The 26,604-nt window shown below is 43.2% G+C and overlaps 2 protein-coding genes across 6 annotated transcripts in view; both read right to left on the bottom strand.

Moving 5' to 3' along the window:
- Positions 1-2,094, bottom strand: part of kiaa1549la (KIAA1549-like a) — an 83,517-nt gene extending 81,423 nt beyond the window's left edge. For 2 of the 3 annotated variants that reach the window (XM_035155786.2, XM_035155789.2), the window contains exon 1: positions 1,614-2,094. In XM_035155786.2, coding sequence (XP_035011677.2) covers positions 1,614-1,851 — 238 coding nt within the window. In that variant the 5' untranslated portion in view covers positions 1,852-2,094. The remainder of the gene's footprint in view (positions 1-1,613) is intronic. The other variant, XM_035155788.2, reaches the window with a different exon arrangement.
- A 1,256-nt stretch (positions 2,095-3,350) lies between these two features.
- The window catches only part of LOC118109874 (homeodomain-interacting protein kinase 3-like), a 29,396-nt gene continuing 6,142 nt past the window's right edge, over positions 3,351-26,604 (bottom strand). For 2 of the 3 annotated variants that reach the window (XM_035157314.2, XM_035157315.2), the window contains exons 5-18: positions 19,158-19,281; positions 15,399-15,518; positions 14,869-14,955; positions 14,517-14,701; positions 14,074-14,239; positions 13,491-13,614; positions 13,258-13,349; positions 12,644-12,798; positions 12,276-12,437; positions 11,825-12,187; positions 11,006-11,176; positions 10,642-10,916; positions 8,673-8,824; positions 3,351-8,048 (exon numbers count right to left, since the gene is read on the bottom strand). In XM_035157314.2, coding sequence (XP_035013205.2) covers positions 7,479-8,048; positions 8,673-8,824; positions 10,642-10,916; positions 11,006-11,176; positions 11,825-12,187; positions 12,276-12,437; positions 12,644-12,798; positions 13,258-13,349; positions 13,491-13,614; positions 14,074-14,239; positions 14,517-14,701; positions 14,869-14,955; positions 15,399-15,518; positions 19,158-19,281 — 2,746 coding nt within the window. In that variant the 3' untranslated portion in view covers positions 3,351-7,478. The remainder of the gene's footprint in view (positions 8,049-8,672; positions 8,825-10,641; positions 10,917-11,005; positions 11,177-11,824; positions 12,188-12,275; positions 12,438-12,643; positions 12,799-13,257; positions 13,350-13,490; positions 13,615-14,073; positions 14,240-14,516; positions 14,702-14,868; positions 14,956-15,398; positions 15,519-19,157; positions 19,282-26,604) is intronic. The other variant, XM_035157316.2, reaches the window with a different exon arrangement.

Below are 26,604 nucleotides of genomic sequence, written 5' to 3'. Positions count from 1 at the left end.
TAGAATTTGAATTAAGAAAATAAATATGCATCTTTTCTGCTTTGTTATTCTGTCAAATAAAAATGTTTAATATCTACAAAAGCTCAGTGGATTTTATCAGCTCTAATTATTAAAGTAAGAAGAAGGATTCCTTGGAGCCAAAACATTTGACCGACAACCTGTCGACCTTCATGTTTGTTATGAAACTGAGGTGAAGAGTGTCACTGGTTTTTGTGTTTAGTCTTTTTTACATTTGTGCATTCATTGTATTGTAACTGCTGACGTAAAGACACATTTGATATTCATGGTTTATTAGATTTAAATAAGAAATGTAAAATATAAATCAAACTTTCTTCTCCTGAGAAGAACTGAGTCACTGTTCCTTGAAAGTGACATCTTTTATCAGATGTCATCTTTAAAGTCACAAGCACTAAAGTTTAAATTCCATCCACATCCTGTCTGACGGGAGAATATCCAGAAACGTCTCAAATAAATTTAAATAGGTTAAATAGTTTTTATTTTTGTTAAATTCTTTAAATTGACTCTAGAAACCTGTTGACCTGTTTGAACATGTGACGTCTTGATGACTTGTATGTGTTTATATGTCATTTAGTGATTTTTGGTCACATTTTAACACTTTCAGTGCAAATGTTTTCACATGGATTTATACTTGATCATAACTTGTTCTCAAGAAATCATCCAAAAAATATGATCAATACAAACTTGTCAATGTGAAGCCAAGGCCTCGTCCAAGGTTGGATCAATTCTAAATGACAAACAGAACCAGAGTCGAGGTTCACGCTGCAGAAAAAGGTCCAGTCAGGAACCTTCAGGGCTCAAAAACACATTAAATACAATAACTATACATATAACCTGAATATGTTCCCTTGTTAAAACCTGTCTCTTCAAGAAAAATATGGAAACATTAGTAAAATCAGCTGTAAACGGTCTGAACATCAGGTGATGAACTGAATCTAAATTATGATTCTTTCTTCTGTTAAAGAAACTCGAGACAACGAGACTCGAACCTTTGCTGCTGTTTTCGTGTTTTCTCAGTTTGGCTCCTGAGGCTCGTTCATTATTTATCTGTGATGCTGACGATGAACACGTCTCCTGTGGATCGTGTTGGAAGTTTGATGACCTCGAGCCTCAGCTCTGAATAAATGAAAAGTTTCCTCTTTAATGCAGAGGAGCTGCCGCGGTGGGTGAGTGTTGCGGTGCGGTGCGGTGCGGTGCGGTGCGTCGTAGCGCAGCGCTGCGGTCCACCGTGCGCCCTGGCTGCGTGTTTGGAGACGTGACATCCATCAGGGCCTGCGCGCGCCAACACCGATGGTTTTACACACGAACATAAACATATTTAATATCTACTCAGACAAATTAAAGGTGATTAATTAACCTTTAACAGGATATAAGAATAAAAGCAAAGCCCTCAAATCAGCACAGCAGCTCCAGACGCATAGAAATGACCACACATCTAGAAGTGTGATGAATGCACATCTGCCCCACACTAATAAACATCTGCATTAATGAGGAGACACATCCAGCTGCTGCTCCTCCTGGTTGTGATCTGAGCAGATACACAGAATGAAGGGGCCACCATCACAGGCTGGAGACAGGCAGCAGCTTCGTCTTACCGTCAGCGGCCAAGCAGCTCTGCATCATCAGCATCAGCACCGCGCCGCCCGCCACAAACCACCGGGCCGTCATCCCACCCAGCGCCCGGCTCCGGTGCGCGGTCCTCGGCGTGCGGACGGCCAGCATCCCCGCATCCAGGATCCATGAGGAGGAGGAGGAGGAGGAGGAGGAGCGGGGGTCTCCTTCCCCAGTTACCCCTGCGACCCCGGGGCAGAGGAGCGCATGTTTGGGAGCCATCGGTCAACCAATTAATCCAGAATGGAAAACACCTAACGGCGCAGCTGTGGCCACAGGCATCCGATCAACGCGCCCCCGGTGCGGACAAGCGGGGCCCCGCTCTCCATGGGCCTGTCGGAGGCTGCGAGGGTCGAGGAGGAAACTCGCGGATTCTCTTGAATTCTCCCTGATGCGTCTCCGTGCGTGTGATGTTCTACTGAGTCCGCAGCGCGCGCTCCATCTGTGCGTCAACCCGCAGCAAGCAGCAGGAACACGAAGGAGGCGCCTTCACAATAAGAGCCTCGGGTTTCTGCTGCTAAAGGGAGAGTTCACCCAAATAATGAAACTTCACTCATCGTCTACTCGACACTATGAGTCTGAGGAGTCAATGCAATTGAAGTAAATGGGGATCATGTCTTCAAACGTAATAAAAACTACGTGAAAAAAACCATAACGTGCCTCAATACGGCTCCTGTGGTGTCGCCCAAGTGTCCGTAAGCCATGACATTCATTTACACCGGGTTTGTAGCCTAAGAGCCGGTTGTTATCCTCCTCCGGAACCACGTTCACGTCATAAAACCTGCTTCTTCCATGTTAGTGGATGGGACATTGACCAAACAAACACATCAATGTATACATTAAATACATTTTGGGGTTTCTGTCATTGGTCATTCTAATCAAGAATTGTTAAAAACACGATATCAATGAAAGGACTTATTATTACTATATTATTTGTATTAGTGGTACACTTTGGGTTCTAATGCATTTTTTTTTGTTCAGTAAAATCCATAGGTTTAGTTTTTAAGGCCAAACTGTCCAACTTCCTGTCTTGTGTCTAACTTTAGTTGTAGCAGGTAGAAGCCATTTGTTATATTTGTTATAAAATGACTGATCCCTCTCTGTCTAACCTCTAAAAACACAGATGTGAGACAACAACACTCACATGTGTCTTTGTTTTCTCTTAATTTTAAAATGTGAAGCTTCTGCTTCATTAAAAAATCCAGACAACCACAGATCCTGCTGCTGGAACATGTGTTAATGGCAGATCTGCAGGAGGCAGGCGACCCCTGGTGGCAGCTGAGGGCACTGACAGCCACCACTGGGAAAAAAAACATCATTAGACCTGTTCCCATTGTGCCCAATTTAGTGTAAAAGACATAATTGTGAAATCAGCCTGCAGGACCCATCAACTGTAAACACAGCGTTATGTCGTCTAAATGTATTTAATTAGCTCAAAGCCGCACACAGGGAGGATTATGGGAGAAGTTATTAACGGCTCGTTTGCACAAATTTCAAATTACAAAAAGAGAGAAACGTGTAAGACCAACACGAATGTTTGCCGATGGTACAGATGTGATGAATGTATTATCTTTATCTAAAAAACTTAGACTGTTGAGTATATTGTACTTAGTATTTGTGTCTTTGTATTTTTCCATCTTTAAATGTACAATTGGATGCGAATAGAGCGTAAAAAACTTAAAATTACTGTAAATCCAAACACAAAGAGGACAAACAGCGAGTGAAGCAAAAGATATTTTTTTAATTCAAAGTGAATCTTGACATAGTACAACCATCAATTCATAATTTGACACTCACCAATAAGAGTCACCAAGAAGGACCCGCTTTTTGTGACAAAGTACATAAGGCTTGGTCACATTGAACTCACTGAGAACTAGAGGGGGGGGGGAGAAAAACGACTGCAAACTGGTAAGACACGTTATTACATCCAAATAATCATTTTCCCAGTCCTCGTATTGTTTTATATTGCACAGTGCAGTTGCTACATGTCAAACTAGTGTAGCATTAAAAAGGAAAAGAACAACAAATCAAAGGAACACAAATTAACTCATAAAGCCACACAAACCTACACATATTTAGAACAGTAACAGTTTCAATTTAGCAAATCAAGTCTACATATTTGTGTCTAAATACAATAAATGTCAACACAATTATAGCTGTGGTACAAAAATCTACCTAAAAACGTCTTAGGAGTCGAATTTCACACTGTTTGTTTTCCGCCCTGGACCCAAATGAGATGAGTGTTTATAGGGGGCCCGATCAAAGCAGAACAGGGACCAAAACCCTCGAGGCCAAAATAGAGAGCATTGAATTCTTGTTTTTTTACCTCTGTTTGTTTCTTTGTGAACAAGATTACACAAAAACTACCCAACGAATTTCCACTAAGCCAAGAAAGAATCCATTAAACTTTGGTGTGTATCGTATCGAGCATTGTTAACAGTCATCAATCTTCCAGGGATTAATCAGTCCCCTACATGAGGTCAAATCTATGCTACTGATATCTATCACTTGTTATGGGTCAGAAAGAATTGATTTAGATTCTGGACCCAGGAGCAAATAGTTCCAGTAAAAGTTCCTCGTTCCAGGGTCAAAGTTCCTGCAGTCGAGACGCAGCTTCTGAGTGTGTGCAGCTCGATAGAATTTAAAATCGACTGTTGTGTCTCGGCGGAGGTACGTTCTACTTTCAAAGAGGGATTTTCTGTTTTTAATGACTAAATAACGCAGAATCCCCCCCCCCATGTTTCAGGGTTAGTTTTAGTATCTGAAGAGTCCCTGCTCTGTCATCTAAGGCTCCGGGTGCTTGTTTGAATATTTGAACGTGGGTGTGTGACCCTCTGGTGACTTTGACGCCGTCGGGTTAAAGCTGCAGTGAGACGGGATTATCCGTCAGAAACAATCAACCCAGAGTGGTGTGGGGGTGGGGGGGGAATTACGGTGCATCGCTGAGGTGGGCACATCTCATCACAGGCGGCAAGCTGACGGAGAGAATATCGAGGAGCGAGGCTGCACAGCACTTTAAGTACAGATCACGATTGTGTGACACACAGACACACACACACACACACACACACGCACGCACCAATCAGTTATAATAATAATAGACTGCACTCCAAGCTGAACAGAGCACATCCTCTTGTTTAAGGATCGTCAACACGGTAGAATATTTAGACGAGTACACAAAATAAACCCATTACTTAATAAGCCATATAGCCAAACAATTACAAGGTAGTACAATGAGTAGATGACAGCTTTGGATCAACACTTTGAGTATGATTGATAAAGCATTTTGAAAGAAGCCCTGACGGAAACACATGGCGACATCTAGCTGCAAACTCCAACTATCAACATCCCCCCCCGTCACAGAATGAGAGAGAAATGCTGTGTAGCCATTAGAAATGCAACAACTCATCCGCGGAACCAAAAGCAGATGTGTTGACGTCCACAAATACATTCACGGTGTGAGAGTAAAGCTCTGTACTTGTGTATATTCAGGCCCCAGGTTTCTTAGCACTGCACGGTGTCGGTGGCGAGCACAGTAACACAATCCCTGACTTTCTTAGGATTCTGTTTGTTTTCCGTCCTCGTCATAGTCAAACACACAACTTTGGGTTTTTTTTTTTTAGATGTGAGAACAGGAGCTGATTCCCCCTTCAGGAGGAATTGAGTCAACGAATTTCAGAAACCGCTTTGATGTCCACGCGAGACGTCGCCTCGTCAGCCGCTTGTTTGAAGGAAGGCACTAAGTCGTACAGTACGAAGAGTCGCGAACACAGTCCGATAACGGAGAAACAAAAGCTGTGTCATCAGAGGAAAAATAAAACGTGAAACACAATAATACGTCAACGACACACCGGTTACAGAATCAAAGAGTGAACCCAGCCTACGTTTGAAATACTGATACTAAATACACACACACAAAAAACACATTAACACACACACACACACACACACACACACACCAAAAAGCAACAGAATAAAAAAAAAAGAAGAAAACTCATAACTTCCATTACAGCAGTTTACAATCACTTCAAAACAACAAAGCCAATATACAGAGGCACTAGCATATAGGAATAGCATTCAATATACTCTAGGATCAAAAATAAAACCCACTTCTATCGCATATAGTCGCGTGAACTACGATACAGAAGAGAGAGTTGCAGGCTAGAATGAGATTAGTCCTCTAAATTCACAGCTACGAAAGTGGCGGATAATCAGTACATAGCAGCTTATTAACTATAACTATACATTCCAAATACAATTAGCCAAACATAGCTCAGAAAAATAAAACCTCAACCTCATTGGTTTTTTCTTAAAATAGAGATCTCACAATATATAATCCGATGTTGATAACTGCAACAGTACGCTGGAGGTGAAAGGGAGAAATCGTATCGACCATGCTTCAGAAATGATTCATGAACAGTCTTTGGTGCTGATTGGAGTAAAATACCAGTTGATATGACGACAGGTAAAGACGCAGCTCCACTACACACGAGAAATCAAAACACACACACACTCACTCACACACACAAACACACAAAAATCAAGGCTATGCATCCACCCTGAAGGAATGTATCAAAACTGACAACAGGCTTCAATACATGGACAAAATTCATCTCACACAAATATTTTAAACAATTACCAATACACCTCTAACACTCAATAGCCCAGCAATGACACTGTAAGCTGATTATTTCAAACACTGACAAGCATTTAAAAAGATAAAAACTTAATTCTCTTAAGTCTATGCCACTCCCAAAAAAAACACTCTAAAACATAGGATGCATTACTGCAAGTATAACCTAAATGCAAAATATAATAAAAACACAGCAACCCAGAGGCTATCTAGATTGTATTGCAGTTACAGTAAACAGTGACAATACTGTTATGAATTAAGTACTATAGTGAATAGAAATCGATTATCAAAATATCAAATCACTCTCTATGTACATTAAAAAGCTCATTCAGTCAAAGCCCTAAATGTGCAGCCTCTAGCTAAAGTAAATCCATACTCTGAGTTAGAAAGCAAAACTGAAGTCCAATATTTAAAAAAAAAAACAACCACAAGCGTTATCCTCGTGTTCGTCCGATAAGCCCGATGTGATCAGAGTCTGAAGGTCAAGTGCTGCAAGCCCATTTAAATGTACAATCTATATATGCTCCTGAAGTAACGTCGTAGACTCTGGTTTTAAGGCACTAGGAGGCGGCAGCAGCAAAGTCTGCCTGAAACAGAGACAGGAGCGTTGGGTCCTGGTTAATACAGACTGGGATGGCTTGACGAACAGATCTGACCGGCGAGCACGTGCTACAAGGCAACAAAGATAAAAGGGAAGGGGGAGGCTGAGCGATCCCACACCCACGACGACAACAAATGAATTCCAGCCTCTAATTAGATCACAACACAACTCGACACTCAAAGACAGGAGGTAATGTGCAAAGGACATTCTTAATGAACAAATCCTTATCATCATCATCACGTGTGAATCGTTTCACGTGTGTAACGTTCTCTTATAAAGCTTTGCAGTTTTAATCTGTTTCCTCCGATTGGCTGAAATCCGCTGATTTCGCAAGGAAGTCCATCAGATCCGATGTCGTCTTTGACTTGTGACGTGAACCTCCACGTGAAGGAGGCTTCAGAAAACTCCAGAAAACATCTTTTCTCTCCAAATCCCTTGAAATACACAATTTTCCATCCTCCTCTTCTTAACCATATTCTCGTCTTCCTCGTCTTCGTCATCAAAAGTGTCCGTTTTGTGCTCTGCTACTCGCTCTACCTGCCCAGGTCGCAGCCCCACCCCATTTTGTGTTGCCCCTCCTCCCCAGGGGGAACTGCTGCGGCCCCGCCCTGGACCTCAGATATAGGAGAACTGTGGGTGGTGGCTGAGCTTGGTGGGGCTCAGAGGGAAGCCGGTGTAGGCAGCTGGCGAGGCCATGTATGGGTGAGGAGGAGGCGGTGGAGGGGGGAAGGGAGGCTTGAACTGGTGGGGGAGGTGGGCGTAGCTGGGCTGGTGGTGCGGGTGGATGGTCGGGGAGGGCAGGAGCCTGTGTGCGGGATGTCCATGGTGGTGGGGGTGGGCGCTGATGCCCAGGGTTACCTGGTGAACTATAGTGCCTCCTTGTGGGTGGGAGAGACCATAGCTGTGCTGGAGGAGAGGGGGAGGAGGACGAGAGGGCAGGATGGGATGGGGGTGGTGGGCGGTGGTGAGGGGGCCCCCGGGACCGTAGGACAGCAGGGTGTGTGTGGCCAGGCCCTGGGTGTGGGTGTGGGTGTGTTGGCCGGCTGAGGTGTGCGTGGGGCTGCTGTGCGGCAGGTGAGTGAAGGTGTGTGTGTGCACAGTGGGGGGAATGTAGGCATGAGGTCGCAGCGGCCCATAGTTGCCGTTCCACTCTTTGCTGCTGTGGTTTGAACCGTACGGCTGCACCTGGAAGACACAGAGACATTTTGTTTCGTGAGCTGCCATTTTGAAGCCTCGAGTTCAAAACCAGATGTGACCATATTTGGAGGAGCAGGGGGAGGAGCCTGACAGAGCTCAAAGACCCATAAAGTGATTTATCATCTATTTGACTTTAAATGGGATCATAATTTACTGAATGAGCATTATGCTGTATTGAAGAATCCCCCCCCGCTTCTAGTCTTTATGCTAAACCAACCAGCTACTACTAGCTTGAGTCGTATCAAAGTCCTCAGTGTGTCGGGGCCTGAGAGCTAGAATGGAGTTTGCATTATAAAACATCTGGTTCGCACACCTGGCTTCATTTATCTTTACGTAACCAAAGGTTGGTTGTATAAGCTCATTAAAATATCAATTCGTAAACCAACACAGCCCCCAATTATTTTCAAATCTAAAATATATCTGCGGATTTATTTGAGAGACCAGTTTCATCTTTCTGTTATTCAACTTTAAGCCCGTTACTCAAACGAAAATGTCCTGGAGCTCGGTAGCAAAGCTCGTCCCATTAAAATTCCCCGATAGATATTTGAGGCTTCAGCTCCTGCCCAGTCCCCGATACAGAATATTAAACCAGAGGAAGGGAAATAAACAAACCTGTCCAAAGGCCAGAGGGGGCAGGTGCTGCCCTGCGGCCTTTTGCTGCCTGCACAGGAGGGGGCCGGATGGGAGGAGGGGGGCAGAAGAGGGACTGTTCTGTTGTCCTATGAGCCTGCAGCGCCCTTTGGACCGGGACCAGGACTCTGAGACTGGAACAGAGAGAAGACAGAAGTGAGTCAGGTACAGAGGCAGCGGAGCAGCAACGACTTCAAACAACAAACAAGAACACACCAGAGAGAAACAAACAGGCAAAGTGACTTCAGACAGAATTCAGATCCTTTTTTATTATCAAGTTTTATTATTTCAATATCTTATATGTGCAACTTGTTCACATTTAATATATTATTGCAATGTTTCCTTGTGTTTCTATTGTTTACTTATTCAGTCCTGATGCTTCGTATCATTACTATGATACTATGCATAACATGAAGGTGTAAATGTGGCTGAAATGAAAACTTCTGAGGAGACTGTGCAATGCGCAGTGGAGAATTTCAGGTATGATGTCAGAGCTTATACATTTGGATATTTCCATAACATTTAAAAGGTTAAAGAGGTAAAAACCTAACAAACACAGGTTTTACATGTTGAGGTGCAGCTTGGTTTCAACCATTAATGAGAATAATCGACTACACGCTGGCCACAGAACAGTGCAGCACCACTTTCTACTACTGAACCGTGCCACACCGTCTGGGTAACAGTCTGTGTGGACTTTAAATGACGTCTCAGACGAATGTTGATTCAGCTTTTTATGGCCACAGTGTAACTGCTGTCATTAAAAGATCAAACCTGTCGGTCACGTCTCAACAGTTGTGAATCTCCTATAAAACTCTGCACCATAAAACCAGACAATAACATCCATAAAGTTGAGGAAGAAGAAGGACAGAGAGTTTGTTGGCACTCAAAACAGACGCCTGAGGAGCAAAGTTGATCCTTGGACTCTGATCTGAGTCAGTTTGAAATTCACAAGACCATCAATAACAAATTAAAGTCTGGGGAGTCCAGATAAAGTGAAACTGATCTCAGGTCAGTGCCTGAGGACAACTTTTGCTGTGTGGCAAGAACCGGTGGAGAAAACATGGCCTCTGATCTAATACCAAATGAAATGCATCCACCTTTCCCCCCCCACCCCAACCACTAGACACCTCATGGTTACTATCCTGTTGTTGAAGAAAACCTTCCCCTGCTTCCTCTAATGTAAAAATAATCCAGATCGTTGGTACAGGCATAACTTGGTGTGGTCAGAGTAACAGTTTAAATATTTAAACAGCTGTTAATATCTTCTTTCAAGGGTTAAGGTCAATGAAATAACAAGAATAAACACTGGATGATTTCTATGACTGCTCAAAATCCTTCATCAGCCAACATGGCTGCACAGACGAGAAGAGCTGCCATCATTTTACTTTGTTTTGTACAATATCCAAATTCAAAAACCCACTGAGGTTTTACCAGAAGGGGAGAGATTTAAAATTTAATAGACACTTTTTATAGTTAACATATAACTCAATAAAGTTATGAGGAATGAACACAGCCGCTCTGCTGTCCAGAGATTTTTCACTTTCTTCTTTGGAAATTTTCCTTGCGGCTTTGGTGGAGGGAAAGCCGTGAAAGAATAATCACAGGAAACGTGAGCGTTCCCTGCTGTGGATGCATCTCTGAGGAATTAAACTGCAGAGGCCAGTTCTCTGCTTATGTCTCATGATCACCTGTTACAGCCTCTATCACCCACTAGGGGGCAGTAAGGCCCTACTGCTTCCCTATGACCTGCAAAGCAGACACCACCAAAGCAGAGGTGACCACAGGACAAGTAGCAAGAAGAGGCACATTTGTGGAAAATAAATTCTCTTGGTGTTAGTATACAAATACAACACACTCCTCAAATGTTGTCTGCTCCATAGTATAAATAAAAGCTTATGAGTGAACATGTATAAGCACAAACATTTGTTAAAATATATATATTTCCACTAACCCGTTCTCAGGACACGCTGCTCTGTTCCATGACTGTTGTTGTTCTGCACTCTCATTGGTGGAACCACCATTGTCCGGACACCGTGGGGACTCCTGCCCTGCACTGCAGGGGCAGGCAGTGGTGCTACCATGGAAGTCAAAGGCGGGCGGTTGGTGTGGTTGCCATTATCGAGGTAACGGTAGTGGCTGTTGCCACGTGGGGAGATGGATGTGTCGGACGTGGGGGAACCTTCCACTGTGTCACAGCCACTCTCATGGCCGTCGTCCTCAGACATGCTGAGTACAGAAGGAAAACAAACAATGAGCTGGAGTTGAACTGGAGTTTAAGAATCTTTATTTGGACACGAGGACACACGTCCACAAACCTGTTGGGTCTCTTGCAGGGAGAGACAGAGGGGCTGGAGTGAAGAGAGTTGGAGTTGTTGGAGTTGTAGGAGTTGGTGCTCAGGCTGCTGTCAGGGCTGCTCAGGGAACACACCCTCTCCATGGACACACTGGTGTTTCTGCATGCCTCACACGCACACTCCTCTTTGCACCTAGGGACAGAGAAGAGCAGGTTAGTGTTTCGAAGGCCACGTGTTCAAACCTGTTATTCACATCCGGTCTGAGTGATCCGATCACTAGTGCACAGCTCAGAGACACATTTGAGATACGATCACTCTGACCACTATCCCGGAAGTGGTCTGTCTGAACGTTATCGTGTCCTGCGTCACATGTGAGGAACCGCCCACTCGGCTGATGTCCTCTGCCCTGATGCAGTTTCACAATGAACCAAACTATTTTTACACTTCAATGTTTCACATGCATTGATTTACTTGTGGCCACCGACACTGACAGACAGATGTAGGCTTCCTTTTGCTCTCCTTTCAAATGTGTAAAATCTTGTTTAATTCTAACAGAATCACACAGCTCTAGCTTGTGTCTCTCACACCAACATAATTATATTTATTTTTAATTTATATTTCTTTGTACGAGTTATATTTTCAGGTGTGAAAGGACAAACTTAGAGCTGTCCCTGTGTGATCAGATTCCTCAGGGCAGATGTGAATAACAAACAAAGTACTTGAGTAGTAACATGAGTACTTGATTGCAGCAGACACTTCCTGTTACAAAGGCTCATCCAGCTACTGAAAACTAACAGCTACTGATTATAATCAACATACATCATCTTTGATGTTACTCACCCTCTCAGGCACCTCTGTGGGTCTTCGTCCTCCTCCTCTCCGTCAGTCAGCTCACTGCGAATGCTGACCACGCTGTGCGCAGGACTCGGCGTGTCGCCCATCAGCACTGCCACATCTCTCTGTTGTTGACTGGACAGGTCCAGCTGTCTGTTACCATTCGGCACCACCTCTCTGAAGCAGCTCACTTCCTCCTCGGCATCCTCTTCCTCCTCATAGGTGTTTTGAACCTCCACTTTCCTGGTCTCCACCAGCGGCGGCGCTCTCTGAGGCTGCCCTCTCCCTGACACCGCGTGTCCAACAACATCAGCTATCTTGGAGGTCCGACACGCTGCCATGTGGATGTTACTGGGGTGGGACAGGTTCCTATTAACACAACAGTTTTCATGTTAGCTGTAATTAAAATGGAAGAGCAGTTTAAATTTAAAGACATGACTAAGATGCAGAATCTCACCTGTTGTGACTGTGTCTGTTCCTCTTACTGGCCGGCTGGGGCCACACAACATGAGCTATGCCGATGTTGATTGGCTGATGGGCAGAGAGAGCCGTCATCTGATTGGTCAGGAGAGGCTGTTGAATCAGTGAACTGTAGTGGTTGTTGTGGGGACGTAGTTTCCTGCAAGACAAAAATAACACACTTTTATACTTTGAGTTAAAAAATAAATAAACATTACAACAGCATTGACTCGGGGCCCATTTTACCCCAGGCTCCCTCGTGGTCACCGTTTTGAATGCAACAAAAACATTTCATTCTCCATTCAAATGTATAAATAAAGAATTGCCCAGACTTGACATTTGCATTGGCTGAGTTTGGTGACTCACCCCCAGTCGCTGATCCTCTGATGGCCGGCTGTGGGGTCGTTGGTTAAGGAGGATGGAGGTGGTGGAGGCGGGTGAGAGGGAGGAGGACCCACGGGAGTCATCTGCTGCCAGGCTGCTGGGACAAGGAGCTGCTGCCCCCGGCTGGACCAGGCCTGCTACAGGGACAGGGGAGGGAAATCAGATAAAGATAAAGTAGCCTAATAGAGAATAAACCTGGAGACAGAGACAGTGGGTTGTTGGTAGACTTTCAATTCACCGTTTGTCTTGTTTCAAGTTTGTTTTCTAGTATTAAATTTCTTATTATATAGTTTCCACATCAGCAAAACAAAACCAACAACCATATACTGAAACAAACAAGTTATTATCTGAAGTTTTAGTATCTGTACATTAAGAAAGAACTTCAACACACAGAGACATTACAAAGTACACATGCCGCCAAATCAAAAAACACATTTTAAACTGAGAAAGAAGTAGAATTACATTAACATAAACAAAACTGAGACCTACATCAACATATGTAAGACCTAGTACATAACAAAACACACAGAAACCCTGGATTAATTGTTTACTTCAAAGTACCACAGTGACTACATATCAATTCCTATTTGTCTTACCTGAGCTATAACACCAGGCCTCACTGGTAGGGTTTGTATGGGAGGGGCCTGAGTTACCATGGGAACAGAATACCCTGGTTGATTAAGGTTACCTTTAAAAGAAAAGCATAAAACAACCAATATGTTATTCATACAGCAGAAAAAGGGCTAAGGTGAAATTCAAATGCATCTTTGGTGAAGCTACAATAACCATAGTGATTAAAAATGTGAAATCTTTGGCGCGGGCTGAATACCTTGCATGGGGGGAGGACACAGGAGAAGGGCAGGTGGGAACGAGTCGCCGCATCCAAACTGACCGTTCCCAGTTGTCAGGGCGATCCCTGGATGCAACACTGAGGGACCCGACTGGGTTAACGCCTGGATTAGATCAGAAAAGAGCAGAGGGAGCCAGTGACCGGACGAGATGAGGTTGGAGGCAGAAAAGAGAAATAAATGGGAAAGGAGAAAAGTCAGGAGATATGAACAAAAGCACAAACATGGCAGTCGAGCACAAACACGATTGTTGTTGAAGATTCTCTCGTTAGGGCAACGTTATAGAAACAGTTCACACAAACATTGTGTAACCAAGGACTGGACATATTTATAGGTATTTATTTATGATCTCTGTTCTGAGAAAAATGGGGGTGACACCAAGAGACAATGTGTAGTAGCATAATTTAATTAACACAGTCATGTTGGATGAAAGGCTCAATGTCCCTGATAGGAGTTTAAAAACAGAACTGACGGTGGCGTCTTTGTAACACAGATATAAAAGATTACTGAGGCACTGGCTAAAATAGAGGTAAAGTATACGCCCTCCCAGCTCCGGTATCTGACCTGAGCGTGGACTGGTATGTTGCTGTAGCCCAGGGGGAGGCCAGAGGAGGCGGCAGGCACCACAGGAGGTCTGGAGAAATGAATGGTGTTCTGGTTGAGAGCGTCAAACACTGCATTGGTGGGGCCGCTGTGGCACATGTCCATGATGCGGAAAGACGACTGCACACTGGAGGAAGACAGAGGAGTTGTCATTGAGTGAGGAGGGAAATTTATATGATTTGTTAAAACAACATTTTGCCCTAAACGAAAGTGTTTTCATTCATTAGGCACAAAGAGGGTGTTGATAATGTTATGACTGCTGCTTTGTGTGACTCCAAGCATCACGTTTCACCTCGTAGTTACTAATTCTGTAACTCTTCACATGTGTGTTACTGTAGAAAAGGAAAAACTAGACAGTGCAGGGCCAACGCGTGTTGTGTACGCCGCAGCTATGGGATCCTTACTGGTTACTATGTGGGTAGTCCAGCAGATGCGTCATAGTGAGGAAGGGGTGATTGAGAACAGCGGCGGGAACAGTCCTGTTCTCAGCATCTATCAGCAGCATGCTCCTCAGCAGGGACACAAACTCCCTCCGGTCCGCCTTGTCTGCCTGCATGTCACAGGTGTCAGGACTCAGCACCAGGTTCACCTGATGGATGGAAGCACAGGGGGGGGGAGAACACGCTGCTTATGAGAACCACACAGGAGCACATGATCAGCTGATATTTTAAATACAAGATATTCAGTGGACGTTATTAGCAGGACGTTAATCTGCATTTGTTCAGCGTGGTTTGATTGCACTCTGGTTGTACTCACATGTGCTACGTCGTCCAGGCAGGTGAAGATGTACTTCCTGGCCTCTTTGGATTTAAGTCCCGTCTCTTTCTCGTGCTGTTCTGTCGTCTGAAAGAAGAACACCGGTATTAGGTTGGAGAATTTCAAGTATTTTGGTGGAGTGTGGAAATTCATAAGGAATAAAGGTCAAATTATTAGATCAAATAAACAGAGGAAGTCTGATATGAAATATTGGGCTCACATCCATTTGTTATTCATTTGGAATGAGCTTGGCGGGTAGTCTAAACAGTTTCACACTCCCCCGAGGTTTCTTCAGGGTGTGCAGGCTTTGTCCTGTTTTGCAATTCTCACGCAGCTGTTTCCCCATCGAGAACATTCTGCTACTCGAAGCTTTCTTCTGACTGCATTAATGCCATGCAACAAATAGATTGTGTGCTCTTTTCAGTTCAAAACCCATTGCGTGTCCCCATCACTAGGATGTGCGGTTGGCAGCAGGATGTGTGCATTGCGTCTGCATGTTTGTGTGATTTGTGCGATTTGTGTGCATGTACTTTGAGTCTCCAGTTGGCGTAGGGAGAGTCCGACTCTTTGGAGAAGAAGCGAGACGTCTTGGTCCCCTTGTTGAGCAGCTGCTCGGCAGGCAGGCCCTGAGTCTGAGAGATGTACCGGATCTGGAAACAGGAAACAGAGGGGAAGAGGTGGAGGTGGAGGGGGGGATGAACAAGAAAAGTAATTAACAAATTCAGTTATTATGAGAAGAAATGGCAGAGGAATGAGGAGGTGGAGACAGAAAACACAGGACAACCACTTGGCTGAAAACAAGATCATTGACTTGGATGTAATTCAATTAATTTTACCCAATTACTGAATCTACAGGCTTTAGTTCAGCTGACGCAGTCCAGACACGTACATCATCAAGGTTTACGTCAACGGCTTGTTAGTGTCAAGGTACATTTAAGTGTTTTTAAAGCTGATCAGTGTATTCAGGTTTCAGCCAGTTCCGACCACGAGGGTGTACAAGAATATGAAGCTGCCTTAACTGAATATTATATACATTATATTCCAAAATAGTTATATATCATGTCCTGCCTCGCTCATTATATTATCTACACCTTGTAAACATATGTTTGATGTTAATCAGTGGGAGACCTGGATTTTGTCCACCAGCTCTAAGTTGTCTGTTATCTAACACAACACTTGAAACTTCTGCACTTTAACCTTTACGGCTCTTCCAAACTGACATGGCTGTAACGCTGCACAGGCTCGAGGCATCGGCAGCGAAGAAGCCAAACACCAGAGTGACAGAGCGGGGAACCAGAGGTCACCCACATTTATAAGCAGATTCTGACATGATTAATGAACTGGAGACCATCATGGGATGAGATCACACCAGCAGCCGAGGCTCTCAACAGGCTGACAACACAGTAATTATTATTATTAAATTATTACATGAGTGCATAGTAGTTATTACATAATTACTCACTAGTCATTACCTAATTGTTACACCAATATTCATAATCATGGGTGGAACACATCCTTCTTTAAATCTGTCTTCATAAATCTCTTTCACAGCAGCCATTTGACAGGAAACTGTAGATAAACACAATCACGTTCATGAAGACAACAGAACCTTCATTAATGTGATTACCGACAGTTTTATGTCAAAATGGCTGCTGTGAAAAAAGATCCTCCTTGTGACAGAATCTGTCCACAGACACATAAACAAACACCGGGTTCAGTATGAAAATCAGCTCAGTCGTGGTTCGAGTTAAATGTCTACAGATCACATTTTGCTACCACACACACACTCAAAAAGGTGAACACAATACCAGCATCACTGTCACAGCTGGTAATAGATAATATTTATGATGAAATAACTTCTAACTGATGTGTTGCTGAGGAAAATGTCCTCACTGGGTGTGGACGAAGACACAGCTCTTGGGAGTAAACGTGTGCTTGACCCGAGACGAGTTTAACTCAGAGTCTCGTGTCTTCAATTTATTGAGGGGGCCGACCCGTAATGTAAATCTCATGACTACAGCAGCTGCATCACACCAGTGAAGACACACACACACACAAATAAATCCAGATGTTCACATGCACAGTTGGAATGAAATCCAGATGTTGAAAAAAACATTTATCTATCCATCTTCATGTATTAAATCAGCTTCACAGGACCACAGAACAGCAAGAAACACAAAAACACACACACAGGAGACTTAGTTGTTTTAACCAAAAATACATTATAACTAAAACATTTCAAAACATGTAAAGGTACACAAGTTTTTATATTTCAAGGTTTAAGGCCCATCCAGCAGTTTGACTTGCAAGTTCTAAAACAACTATAACACCTATCTTCTTTTTGAAGTGAGCCATCTGTAATAATTTCCAGTTATGTGCTGGATTTTCCAGGAATTCACTGGATGCTCTGCTCTGCCCCCTCTTGATTACCACTGTCAAAATAATACTCCAGAAACTCTGATCAATGAAATACCACAGTTTTTACAGCATGTGAGCTGTGCACATGCACGAATACAGCCCAGAACAAACACATTGACAGGCCAGAACCTGCTGATGGTGCATGCACTGAAAGCTCACCAGTGTGTGTGTGTGTGTGTGTGTGTGTGTGTGTGTGTGTGTGTGTGTGTGTGTGTGTGTGTGTGTGTGTGTGTGTGTGTGTGTGTGTGTGTGTGAGCGCACATGTCTACCATCAGGCTTATGTTTATAAATACATTTTGCTGTGTAGAGTGGAACTGCAGTGAGCCTTGGCACGGCACTGCATGCTTTTGGGGGATCAATGTGCACGCGGGAGTGTGCGAGTGTGTGTGTGTGTGTCTATTGATACAACAGAGCTGTCACTGCTCAGCAAGGCTCTATCCGTCACAATCTCTGAGCGATGATTGTTGAAACTGCTTGCTGCTGCTGGATGCACAAGTGACAAGTTGCCAAAAAACCCTTCCAAAAACAAATGCAAGCAGAGGATTTAAACTAGGCTTCACCAAACAGGTTTAATCTAGAATGGCATTTAGAGCATGCACCTCCTCTGCCAAGGTCTAAAAGTTCCCTTCAATTCAATCAGGCTGCACAAAAACATAGATATCAGTCGTCTAAATATGCCTGATATTTTTCATTAAGATCCATGAATTATTCACTGGGGAATTGATGAAAATGTCAAAAAATTCTCATAATTTTAGAGAACGCGAGTTACTTCCTTGGCCCATGTTCCAAGTGTCTAGAAAGTCCGTTGAGTAGTTTTTGTGTAATCACACAAGGGGCGAAAACTTAACCTCCTTGGTGGAGGTGAAAAACTTTAATGTCCAGGAATGTTTGGTAGTATTGTGTATTTTGGGAGTTCAAACATTGAAATTGGCAAAGATGGCCAAATAAGTTTGGAGAGAAATGTCCGAACCCATAAAAGGTCAAAAACAATCTTTCCCCTACAGGCTCCAGGATGGTGTTACAATACCAGGATGTCTATGTTTTTCATTTGACCAAATTTCTGAACTCGTAAATTAAAAACATGGTGGGTTTGATTCTGTTCCTTCACAGAGCAGCCGAGAGAATAATCCTGGACTGGTCTGTGAATGTGTCGTGGGCCTTTTCTCATGCTCCCTCTCCCTCGCCGGGGGACTCCAGCGAGAGTCCCAGCCGTGTAGTTCAACCCACACAACCCTGTGGGAAGATAATCACACATCGCCAAGAACAATTTCCTGATTCACTCTGCCCAGATTAATATTAGGTGGATTTCATGCTGGATTTGTTGACCTCAGTCATACAGCAACAGAGAGATCAGGATAGAGGCTCAACTATACTGAATGAACTGAGTTGTGGACACTGGCATAGCAAAGACATTATAATTTTCTTTTGCCGTTTTTCCCAGGGAATAATTTCTGGATTTAATAATTCAGGAATACTCAGATGATTGATATCTGTGTGTGTGAAATGTGGAGCAGCTTAATTAGATTTAAGGGGACTGTTGGGCCGCGGCAGGGCTGCGCTCTCCGAGTGCCATTCTTGTTTATTTTGTCCTCTGCCCCGTCTCTCCCTCAGCGAGGTGATAAATCTCCCTCCCTCTCTTCGAGTGACAGCGTGTTCTCCTATTTTTGTGAGGACCAGTTTGACCTATAGACCTTTCGGAGTCAGGATATTTTTGGGACAGTGACACCGGTCCTCACAACTTCAAGGGGCTGTACGAGGATTCAAACTTGGCTTAAAGGTCCAGATGAGGGTAAACGTTGGGATAAGGCATTTAAGACAGAGGGGGGTGCATGTGTGTGCTTCTTTGTGAGTATGTGTGAGAGGAATGTTACCTGGTCATACTCCAGCGCTCCGGGGTAGAGAGGCCAACCCAAGAAGAGCTCGGCTATCACACAGCCCAGTGACCACATGTCAATGGCCTCACAAAATGGCAGGCCCAAAATAATCTCTGGAGCCCTGCAGAGAGAAAAGAGAGAAAAGGTTACGTCTGGAGTTCGTCACCTTGTGTGATCAGAAACCAGTCACGTTGTCACTGCCCAGCGGACAACGTGACTGGTTACTGGTCAACCATATAAAAATCAATACTGGGAGTGAGTCCAGGTATAACAGAAATGCTGTTACAACCCCACAATTATCTGCATAGAACGTTTAAGCTAAATATTTGGTATTTTTGGCAATTTTGATGCAATGCAACATCACAACATTAGTCAACAGCACCTTTCTCAACAGAAGTATAGTAAGAACATATTGCAGGGATGTTGCGTTTGCCAAACATTATGTTCCTGTGTTTCCTGCTACTTAAGTTTACACTTCAAGCACAACACTGAAAAGAATATCTGTTTTCTGACTTCATGAATTAAATTAATTAATTAAATCATTGTCTAACACATCCCAACACATAACTGTCTTGTTTACGGTGGCGACTGTGCCATAATTTTGAAAACTAAAGAATGCCTCAAAGTTCCACTCATCGTCTCAGGGCAGGTTTCATACTTTATCTCATGCTATTCCACCTCTGTAATTATATTTGATTTAAAAGAAATTCACGAATTAGAGTAGCACAGTTCATGACTGTTTCGGTGACAGAAACTATGATCTCATCAACAACACGTTACTCTGGGAACTCAACGTGAACATTAAACCCATATGACGTGCGCACAGGGTTCCAGCAACAAGTAAATCTCTTTCAAAGAAGGGACTTTGCAGTTCAAATGGAGACTGGTAATCTTGCAGCAGTATTGGGAGGTCGCACATGAAAACAATGGGCTATTAGGCCTGGACACAGCAGCTGAGCAACAGTGCTGCAAATAGCAACCGCCGCTGTGACGACCACAAGGGAAATGACTGTTGCCAAGCAACAGCCGGACACAAGACCATAATGTGACAGTGTTACAGGTGATAAATGGGGCCGTCGCTCAACGAGCTGCGTGTTTATGACTGTGAACGAATGTGTGATTCTTTATGTGCAGATGTCAAGTCAATCACTTTTACAGTACAGGCTGTTCTCTCTGCCCTCGATGGCCCGGAGGAGGAAATTTCACTTTGACATTTCCTATTGCTCCGTCAAGAGGAAGAAGTCAAGTTATGCAACAGCAAAATAAATAAATAAATAAGAGCCTTGGGGGAAAGGGACGGCCTCAAATATTTACGGAACGATTCTGCAGAATGGAGACACCGATGATTCGGGTTTTCCTGGTTTTAAGTGCTACCGATCACCACAGATTGTTTTGCCCCCGAGAGGAAAATGTCAGACCAAACAATAACTTAGGCGGGAAGGAAAAGAAAAAGCAATTTACACACCATTAGAAGAGTTAAGCAAGGACATGGGGCATTTGAGACACATTTAAATTCTTTATCGAAGGAAAATAACACAAGATGATTCATTCATTGTTATTTAAGAGAAGAGAAAACATTAATACAATAACCTAAGTAAACAACAAACACAGTGGCATTTCACATGTAAACAGCTGTCAGCTCCACTTAACTCTCGCTGCACAAACTTGAACTACAGCCAAAAACAAAGCAAAACAAATCAGGCAACTGCCCAAGATTACAAAAACCTAAAAACAATGTAATGAAGCTGAGGAAACACAGACAGGAAGGTGCTGGTTTTATTTAGGCCTGTTCATTTTGACCGAGCTATATCTGCAAAATATATAAAATATATCTAAAAACTGCAAAAAGTCTACTAAATAATTAAGATTAGAACAGGGTGGCACTTTAAATTAGCGTTTATTAGTCATATTTACATTGAGTTCTGCATGAGAACATTCTTCAAGCATTAGAATTTAGTTTTTTCTCAATAACCTTCTTATTACCATTAATTGACAGTAAGTAAGGAAGATATTTGTTTGACTAAAACTATTAATTTACTCATAACCATCAAAATCACTAAATTAAAGTTTTCTTACTCAGAAAGTTCCTTTTTCTAAAGTGAGGTCTTGCTCACGACTAATTCACTAGTAGTTTAACACCTGTAAACACACTAAGGTTCAATATACTGCAAACAAGAAACAAGCTATTGGTGAATAAGTGCACATAATATAAAGTTATACCTTAAAAAGGTTTTAACTCCCTACTTGTATTAACTTTAGCACATTTCTCCAAGAGATGAGCGTAAACTGCAGGTGACGAACAGTTAAACATTGTTTTATAACCGTCATTGTTACCAGATTTTCATTGTTGTGTATTTGTGTGTGTGTGTATTGTCGACCCTGAAACTTGTGATGCTGCCGTACGAGCCAGGTTTGCTTTGAAAGAGAGGTTGTTAACCTCAGTGGGATTATTCTGGATAAATAAATGAAACTAATCTCCACAGGGTATAGCTGTCCCTTATAGACCTGTGGCAAAAAATAAACATTGTTGAGGGAAATGGGGATTAAAGGGGACAAAAATAAATCTGTTAAAATAAACGCTGTGCCCAGCGACACTGCCCGACTCATAAAAGCTACAGCGATGGCCCCAGCCTTCCAGAGCTGTAACAGCTCATCACATAGCACACATCTAACCCCCCCGCAGGCGCACATACACCCACAGGTGTTTGGCATCGCGTCCAGGTTCCAGAACTAACCAGGCACACTAGAGAGCAGCAGACTGTCAGGCAACACACACACACACACAGCGCTGCAACAGAAACTACTCAGACAGTGTGGAAGTGTCTTTATGTTACCGTGAGTGATGTTAAACACGATGAGACAGGACTCGTCGTGTTTTTACACATGTACGCAAAGCTAATCCGCGATGATCACATATCAAAAACATCCATCTGCACTAATAAGGCTTGGTGCTGGAACAACAGATCCAGTTACAGGAGAATATGCATGTGCAGCAACCAGCGGGGACGGAGGCCGTTTTCACACCTACTTCGTTTCTGACTTCTGACTTTTCAATTAATAAAAGGAGAGAGAGGACAAATGAAAAAACTAAACAAATGATAAACACTTTTTATTCGATAAGTAGAAAATAAGGTTGAATCAAGGAAGATGTTTCCACAAATAAACAGTCTAATATGAGCGATCAGGTATTATTTCTACTGCACTGAATTCCGAGTCCTAGTAGCAACTATCGTCACAAACTAGCACTGACAACATAAATACACAAACACTGCGCATACACAAACATCTCTTCCACTGTTTTGCTTCCCAAAAGTGTCCAGTTGTGTTGATATTCACGTTCTAGTCTTGTTTTTTTTTAAACTGTGCTGACATAGTGCGTCTGCTCAGGGTCAGACTTTGCCGTTCCTTCTTGTTGAACACAACGTGTACAACGTGTGTTCTTACTTCAAGCTACCAGATGCTGGCGTAAGAGAACACCTAGTGTATGTGAAATCACACCTACAGTACAGGAAGGAGGCCTGACGCAGCCTGATCAAATCCTTCCACCTGATCTGCTAAGCTGAATTATTCACATAGCCCAGTGCTCCATTTGCGTTGTGGGAGGTGGCTTTGCGTCACCGGCCCCCACAGGACGGAGCAGTCACCTCACCCAGCCCTGCTGTGTCATGCTACCATGGCAACGACACATCACAGCATGACGAGCATTCCATCCTTTCTGCCGGAGCCGTCCATAGAATTCAGCTTTAGTTTCGCACCTGGATGAAATACTTTTTTTTCTCCATAGACTGATAAGGTCCATTCAAGGCCAATTACAAATCCAAATAGGTTGTTGAACAGAATAGATGTTTCATTACAAACTACTTGGCCCTTTGCAGAGCACATATCTCCATCTAGTCCCAACAGTCCCCTTAAAGTCAATCAAGCCTCATCGCTAAGCCAGCAGAACAACGCCCTGTCTGACAGTTGTGTATATGCAGCAAATCCCTGGTGTTTGTTTAGACATATTTCTAGAACTATTAAAAAAAATATAAGTAAACTGTTGATTCTCTCCTGACTCAACGTTATCTCAGCTACACGTTGGTGTTAATTACTGGTTTTGTCCCAGTTGTCCCATCGTTCCACCAAGTTTTGTGGAAATCCGTTCAGTCGCTGCTCACAAACAAACCAACCAACAAACAAAAGGGACAGGAGTAAAACATCATCTTTAGTGAAGGTTATTACTTAAAACACTTATTTAAAAGAAATCAACAGAAGACAACGATTTCCGACAGTAACACACATGACTAATTTCAATTAATCATTTAATTGAGGACACTTCAAAGTGTAAACAGGTGGTTCTGGGAATCAAAACACCAGCCTGCATTAACTGGACATGCTAATGCATGAGTCAGCAACCACCCAGTGAGTCAGAGACACGGCTGCAGCCACATGCAAACACACATTCAAACCAACGTCAGTGATGACTCACTTAAAAGTTATTACTACTGCCAAAAACAGAAAATCGATATTTTCTGTGTAGTCTATGAAAACGTGGATCGTTACTCCAGCAGCACGACGCCCTGCAGCTCATCTCGGTCAAAGTTAAGAAAGCCACACTAACCCCGCTTTGTTTTCAAAACAGCCTCATTTCTTCATGTCATTGATTTTTGTGTTGACGTGACTCCATCACATAATTTCTACAGATTCCTCATCGGAATAAAGACATTATTTTGATCATGATGTTTACATGGGTTGCTAATAGAATATTCCATTCATATCCCTGTTTACATGTGGCAGAGTTTGATCATGACACACGTCCACGACGACATACATCCAATATCTTAATTGTGTTGATATCAGTACATTGTTAACCATGTAAACATCGTGTGTTATCAGTGTTTGTTATATGCTAATTATTTAAGGCTCAGTCTGTTTAATGATCATCTCTCATCTGACAATTTAAAATACAGACGTGTGTTGCTCACCAACCTGCTCGTGCTGCAAAACAAAACCTTCACCAGCATCAACAAACACTGAGAACTTCCAATGTTGCCTAGTGTTGGTCTGTGTACTAAAACAAGATCAGCTCCTCCTCGTGTGGGCGTGACAAGTAATAACCTGCATTTATAATATCATTTACATTTCAAATTGTACCTTTATCTGACCTTTTTTAAAAAAACACTTAAATTGAACGGACATTTGCACCAAAGCCACAATTCTGGCCATGCCACCGACTGCACTTCTGTAAAAATCCAGGGAAAACCCCAGATCTGCAAAAAGAAAGAGAAATCTCCTCCTCCCCACTGTGGTGAGGCCAGCATTTCTGAGCAGTTTCACTATGGTAACAATACAGTGCAGCCATTATGCAATTTGAGCTCTGGAGATGAGGAGACACTATGTCCTGCAAACCACTCTCCTGATAACCTGCTGTTCAAACAAATTGACACACACACACACACCCCCCCCCTCTGGAACCCGAAATTGCATCTGTACATGATGTACCATTTGTATATTCAGCTATTTGCATTGCTTTTAATTGTTTGCATTGCCCTGTATTGTATTAAACGTCTTCCTGCCCAGATACCACAGATATAAATTAGCCGTGTAACTAACTGTTGTGTTTTCCTTTTAATTAAACTGTAATTAAAGTAAAGTATAATCATTGTGTGTGTGTGTGTGGCGACTTCTCCCTATGAACACAAATGTTTACCTAACCGAGCACATGTCCGGGCCCACCGATGCTAACGGCGCCAATTAAGCTACAAATGCGTAAGTAACGCCAGCTGACGTCACGGCCAAAAACCAACTCCCACACAAACAAACGCACAGTGGAAGGGGAGATAAGATGGGAAACAAATAAAGAGAAGATGCTCAGGGGAGCTGGTATGTTGCCATATCAAGTTATGAAGTTACAATGTCTTTGAATCACCTTGCAACTCGATGGCCTTCAATTATTTGGGAAAAGTAAAACTGGCCACAGAGAGTTTTGTGAAGTTTCCAACATTGACACACCCATTATACATCACCAGCGTAGCCCTTTATCACATCTGAATTGAATGTATTGTGGAGCCCGTTCTGGTACTCGGTGTAACGTACATGAAGGATCCAGCCTTGGCAGCTACTGCATGGACAGGGGCGCGCGCACACACACAACACACACACAACACACACACAACACACACACAACACACACACACACACACACACACACACACACACGAGCGCACCCAGAAACACACAGGAATGTCTGAATGTGTTTTCCTGGATCTAAATGTGGATTTTCACATACCACATTCTTCCCTGGCCTTCTATGTCCTGAGTGACCTTCCTGAAATTTAGTGCTCGACCCGTTTTAACTGTGTTATGATCTCAGCGATGTCGACACGGACTCAAAAGACAAATCACACACACACACTCAAGCTAAAATGAACGCACATTCGTGCACACTTAACCGGGTCAACTGAGAGCAAAGCCTTCATGTTATGCAACAGCTACAGCTCCGGTGGCTGGTTTCTGCTAAAGTAGAGACATTGCATCCAGGGTTAATCGGAAACACTGGATGTAGACAATGGGTATAAACCCCGCCGGTGGCTTTGTGTCTCCTGAGCCTCTTCCTCCACTTCCTGTCTGTTACATTTGTCAAAATTCCCTTTGGGACGACAAAAAAAACCTTGGAACTAGCAACCTATAATTTGAGAGAGACTTGGATCTTGCAATCACGTTGCAGATATTCGTCTATTGCAAGTGAAGTGAAGTTTTCTTTGCAGGAAATTAGCGCTACAATGACCTAGATCCCTCTCCACATTAAAACCTTACACCAAACAAAGATTATGGCTTCATGGCTGGTTTAACCCATTTAGATCGGATGCAACATAAGCGTGTATATACCTTTAAGACGCGGGGCGAGGTTTGCGTGCTTCTCCCTTTAGAGCCGGATGAGATGTGTGCGTGTTTTATACGATGTGATCGTCATAAGTTTGGAAAGGAAAGGAAAGGCCATGATATATAACGAAAGCCAAATGTTTAAGCTATCAAATATTTTGTATTTCATAACTATCTGCTGAGAAGTTTTTGTAGACGATGGCAATTCTGTCAGCTCTTCAGAAAACCCCTCTGGTTTTAGGGGTTCGTTTTCAATGCTTAGGTTTTAGTTTGAGTGAATTTTTATTCGGCACCTGAGGCATTAATTGGTTAATAGCCGTGATCCCCTCCCCCACATGCAAATGTTCTACCAAAACAAGAAGGATGATGACAGGTACAGCCTGACCATTCTCTCGTGCTGACACTGGCTTTCAGGTGCACTGATTATATTTCTAACAAATTTTCTTTCCAAGATAAGACATTGAAACTTGTACAATAGGTTTTTTTTTCTGCCACAGAAATTACAATCAACATAAGCGATCCTGCAGAGAGTGGAGAGGTGGGTGTGTGCAGTGCATGAGTTGCGCACATACACAGCAACTCC

This window comes from Hippoglossus stenolepis, chromosome 5 (assembly GCF_022539355.2).
Source record: "Hippoglossus stenolepis isolate QCI-W04-F060 chromosome 5, HSTE1.2, whole genome shotgun sequence".
NCBI lineage: Eukaryota > Metazoa > Chordata > Actinopteri > Pleuronectiformes > Pleuronectidae > Hippoglossus > Hippoglossus stenolepis.
The sequence above is the reverse complement of the archived record's forward strand: the minus strand, read 5'-3'. Positions and strand labels throughout refer to the sequence as shown.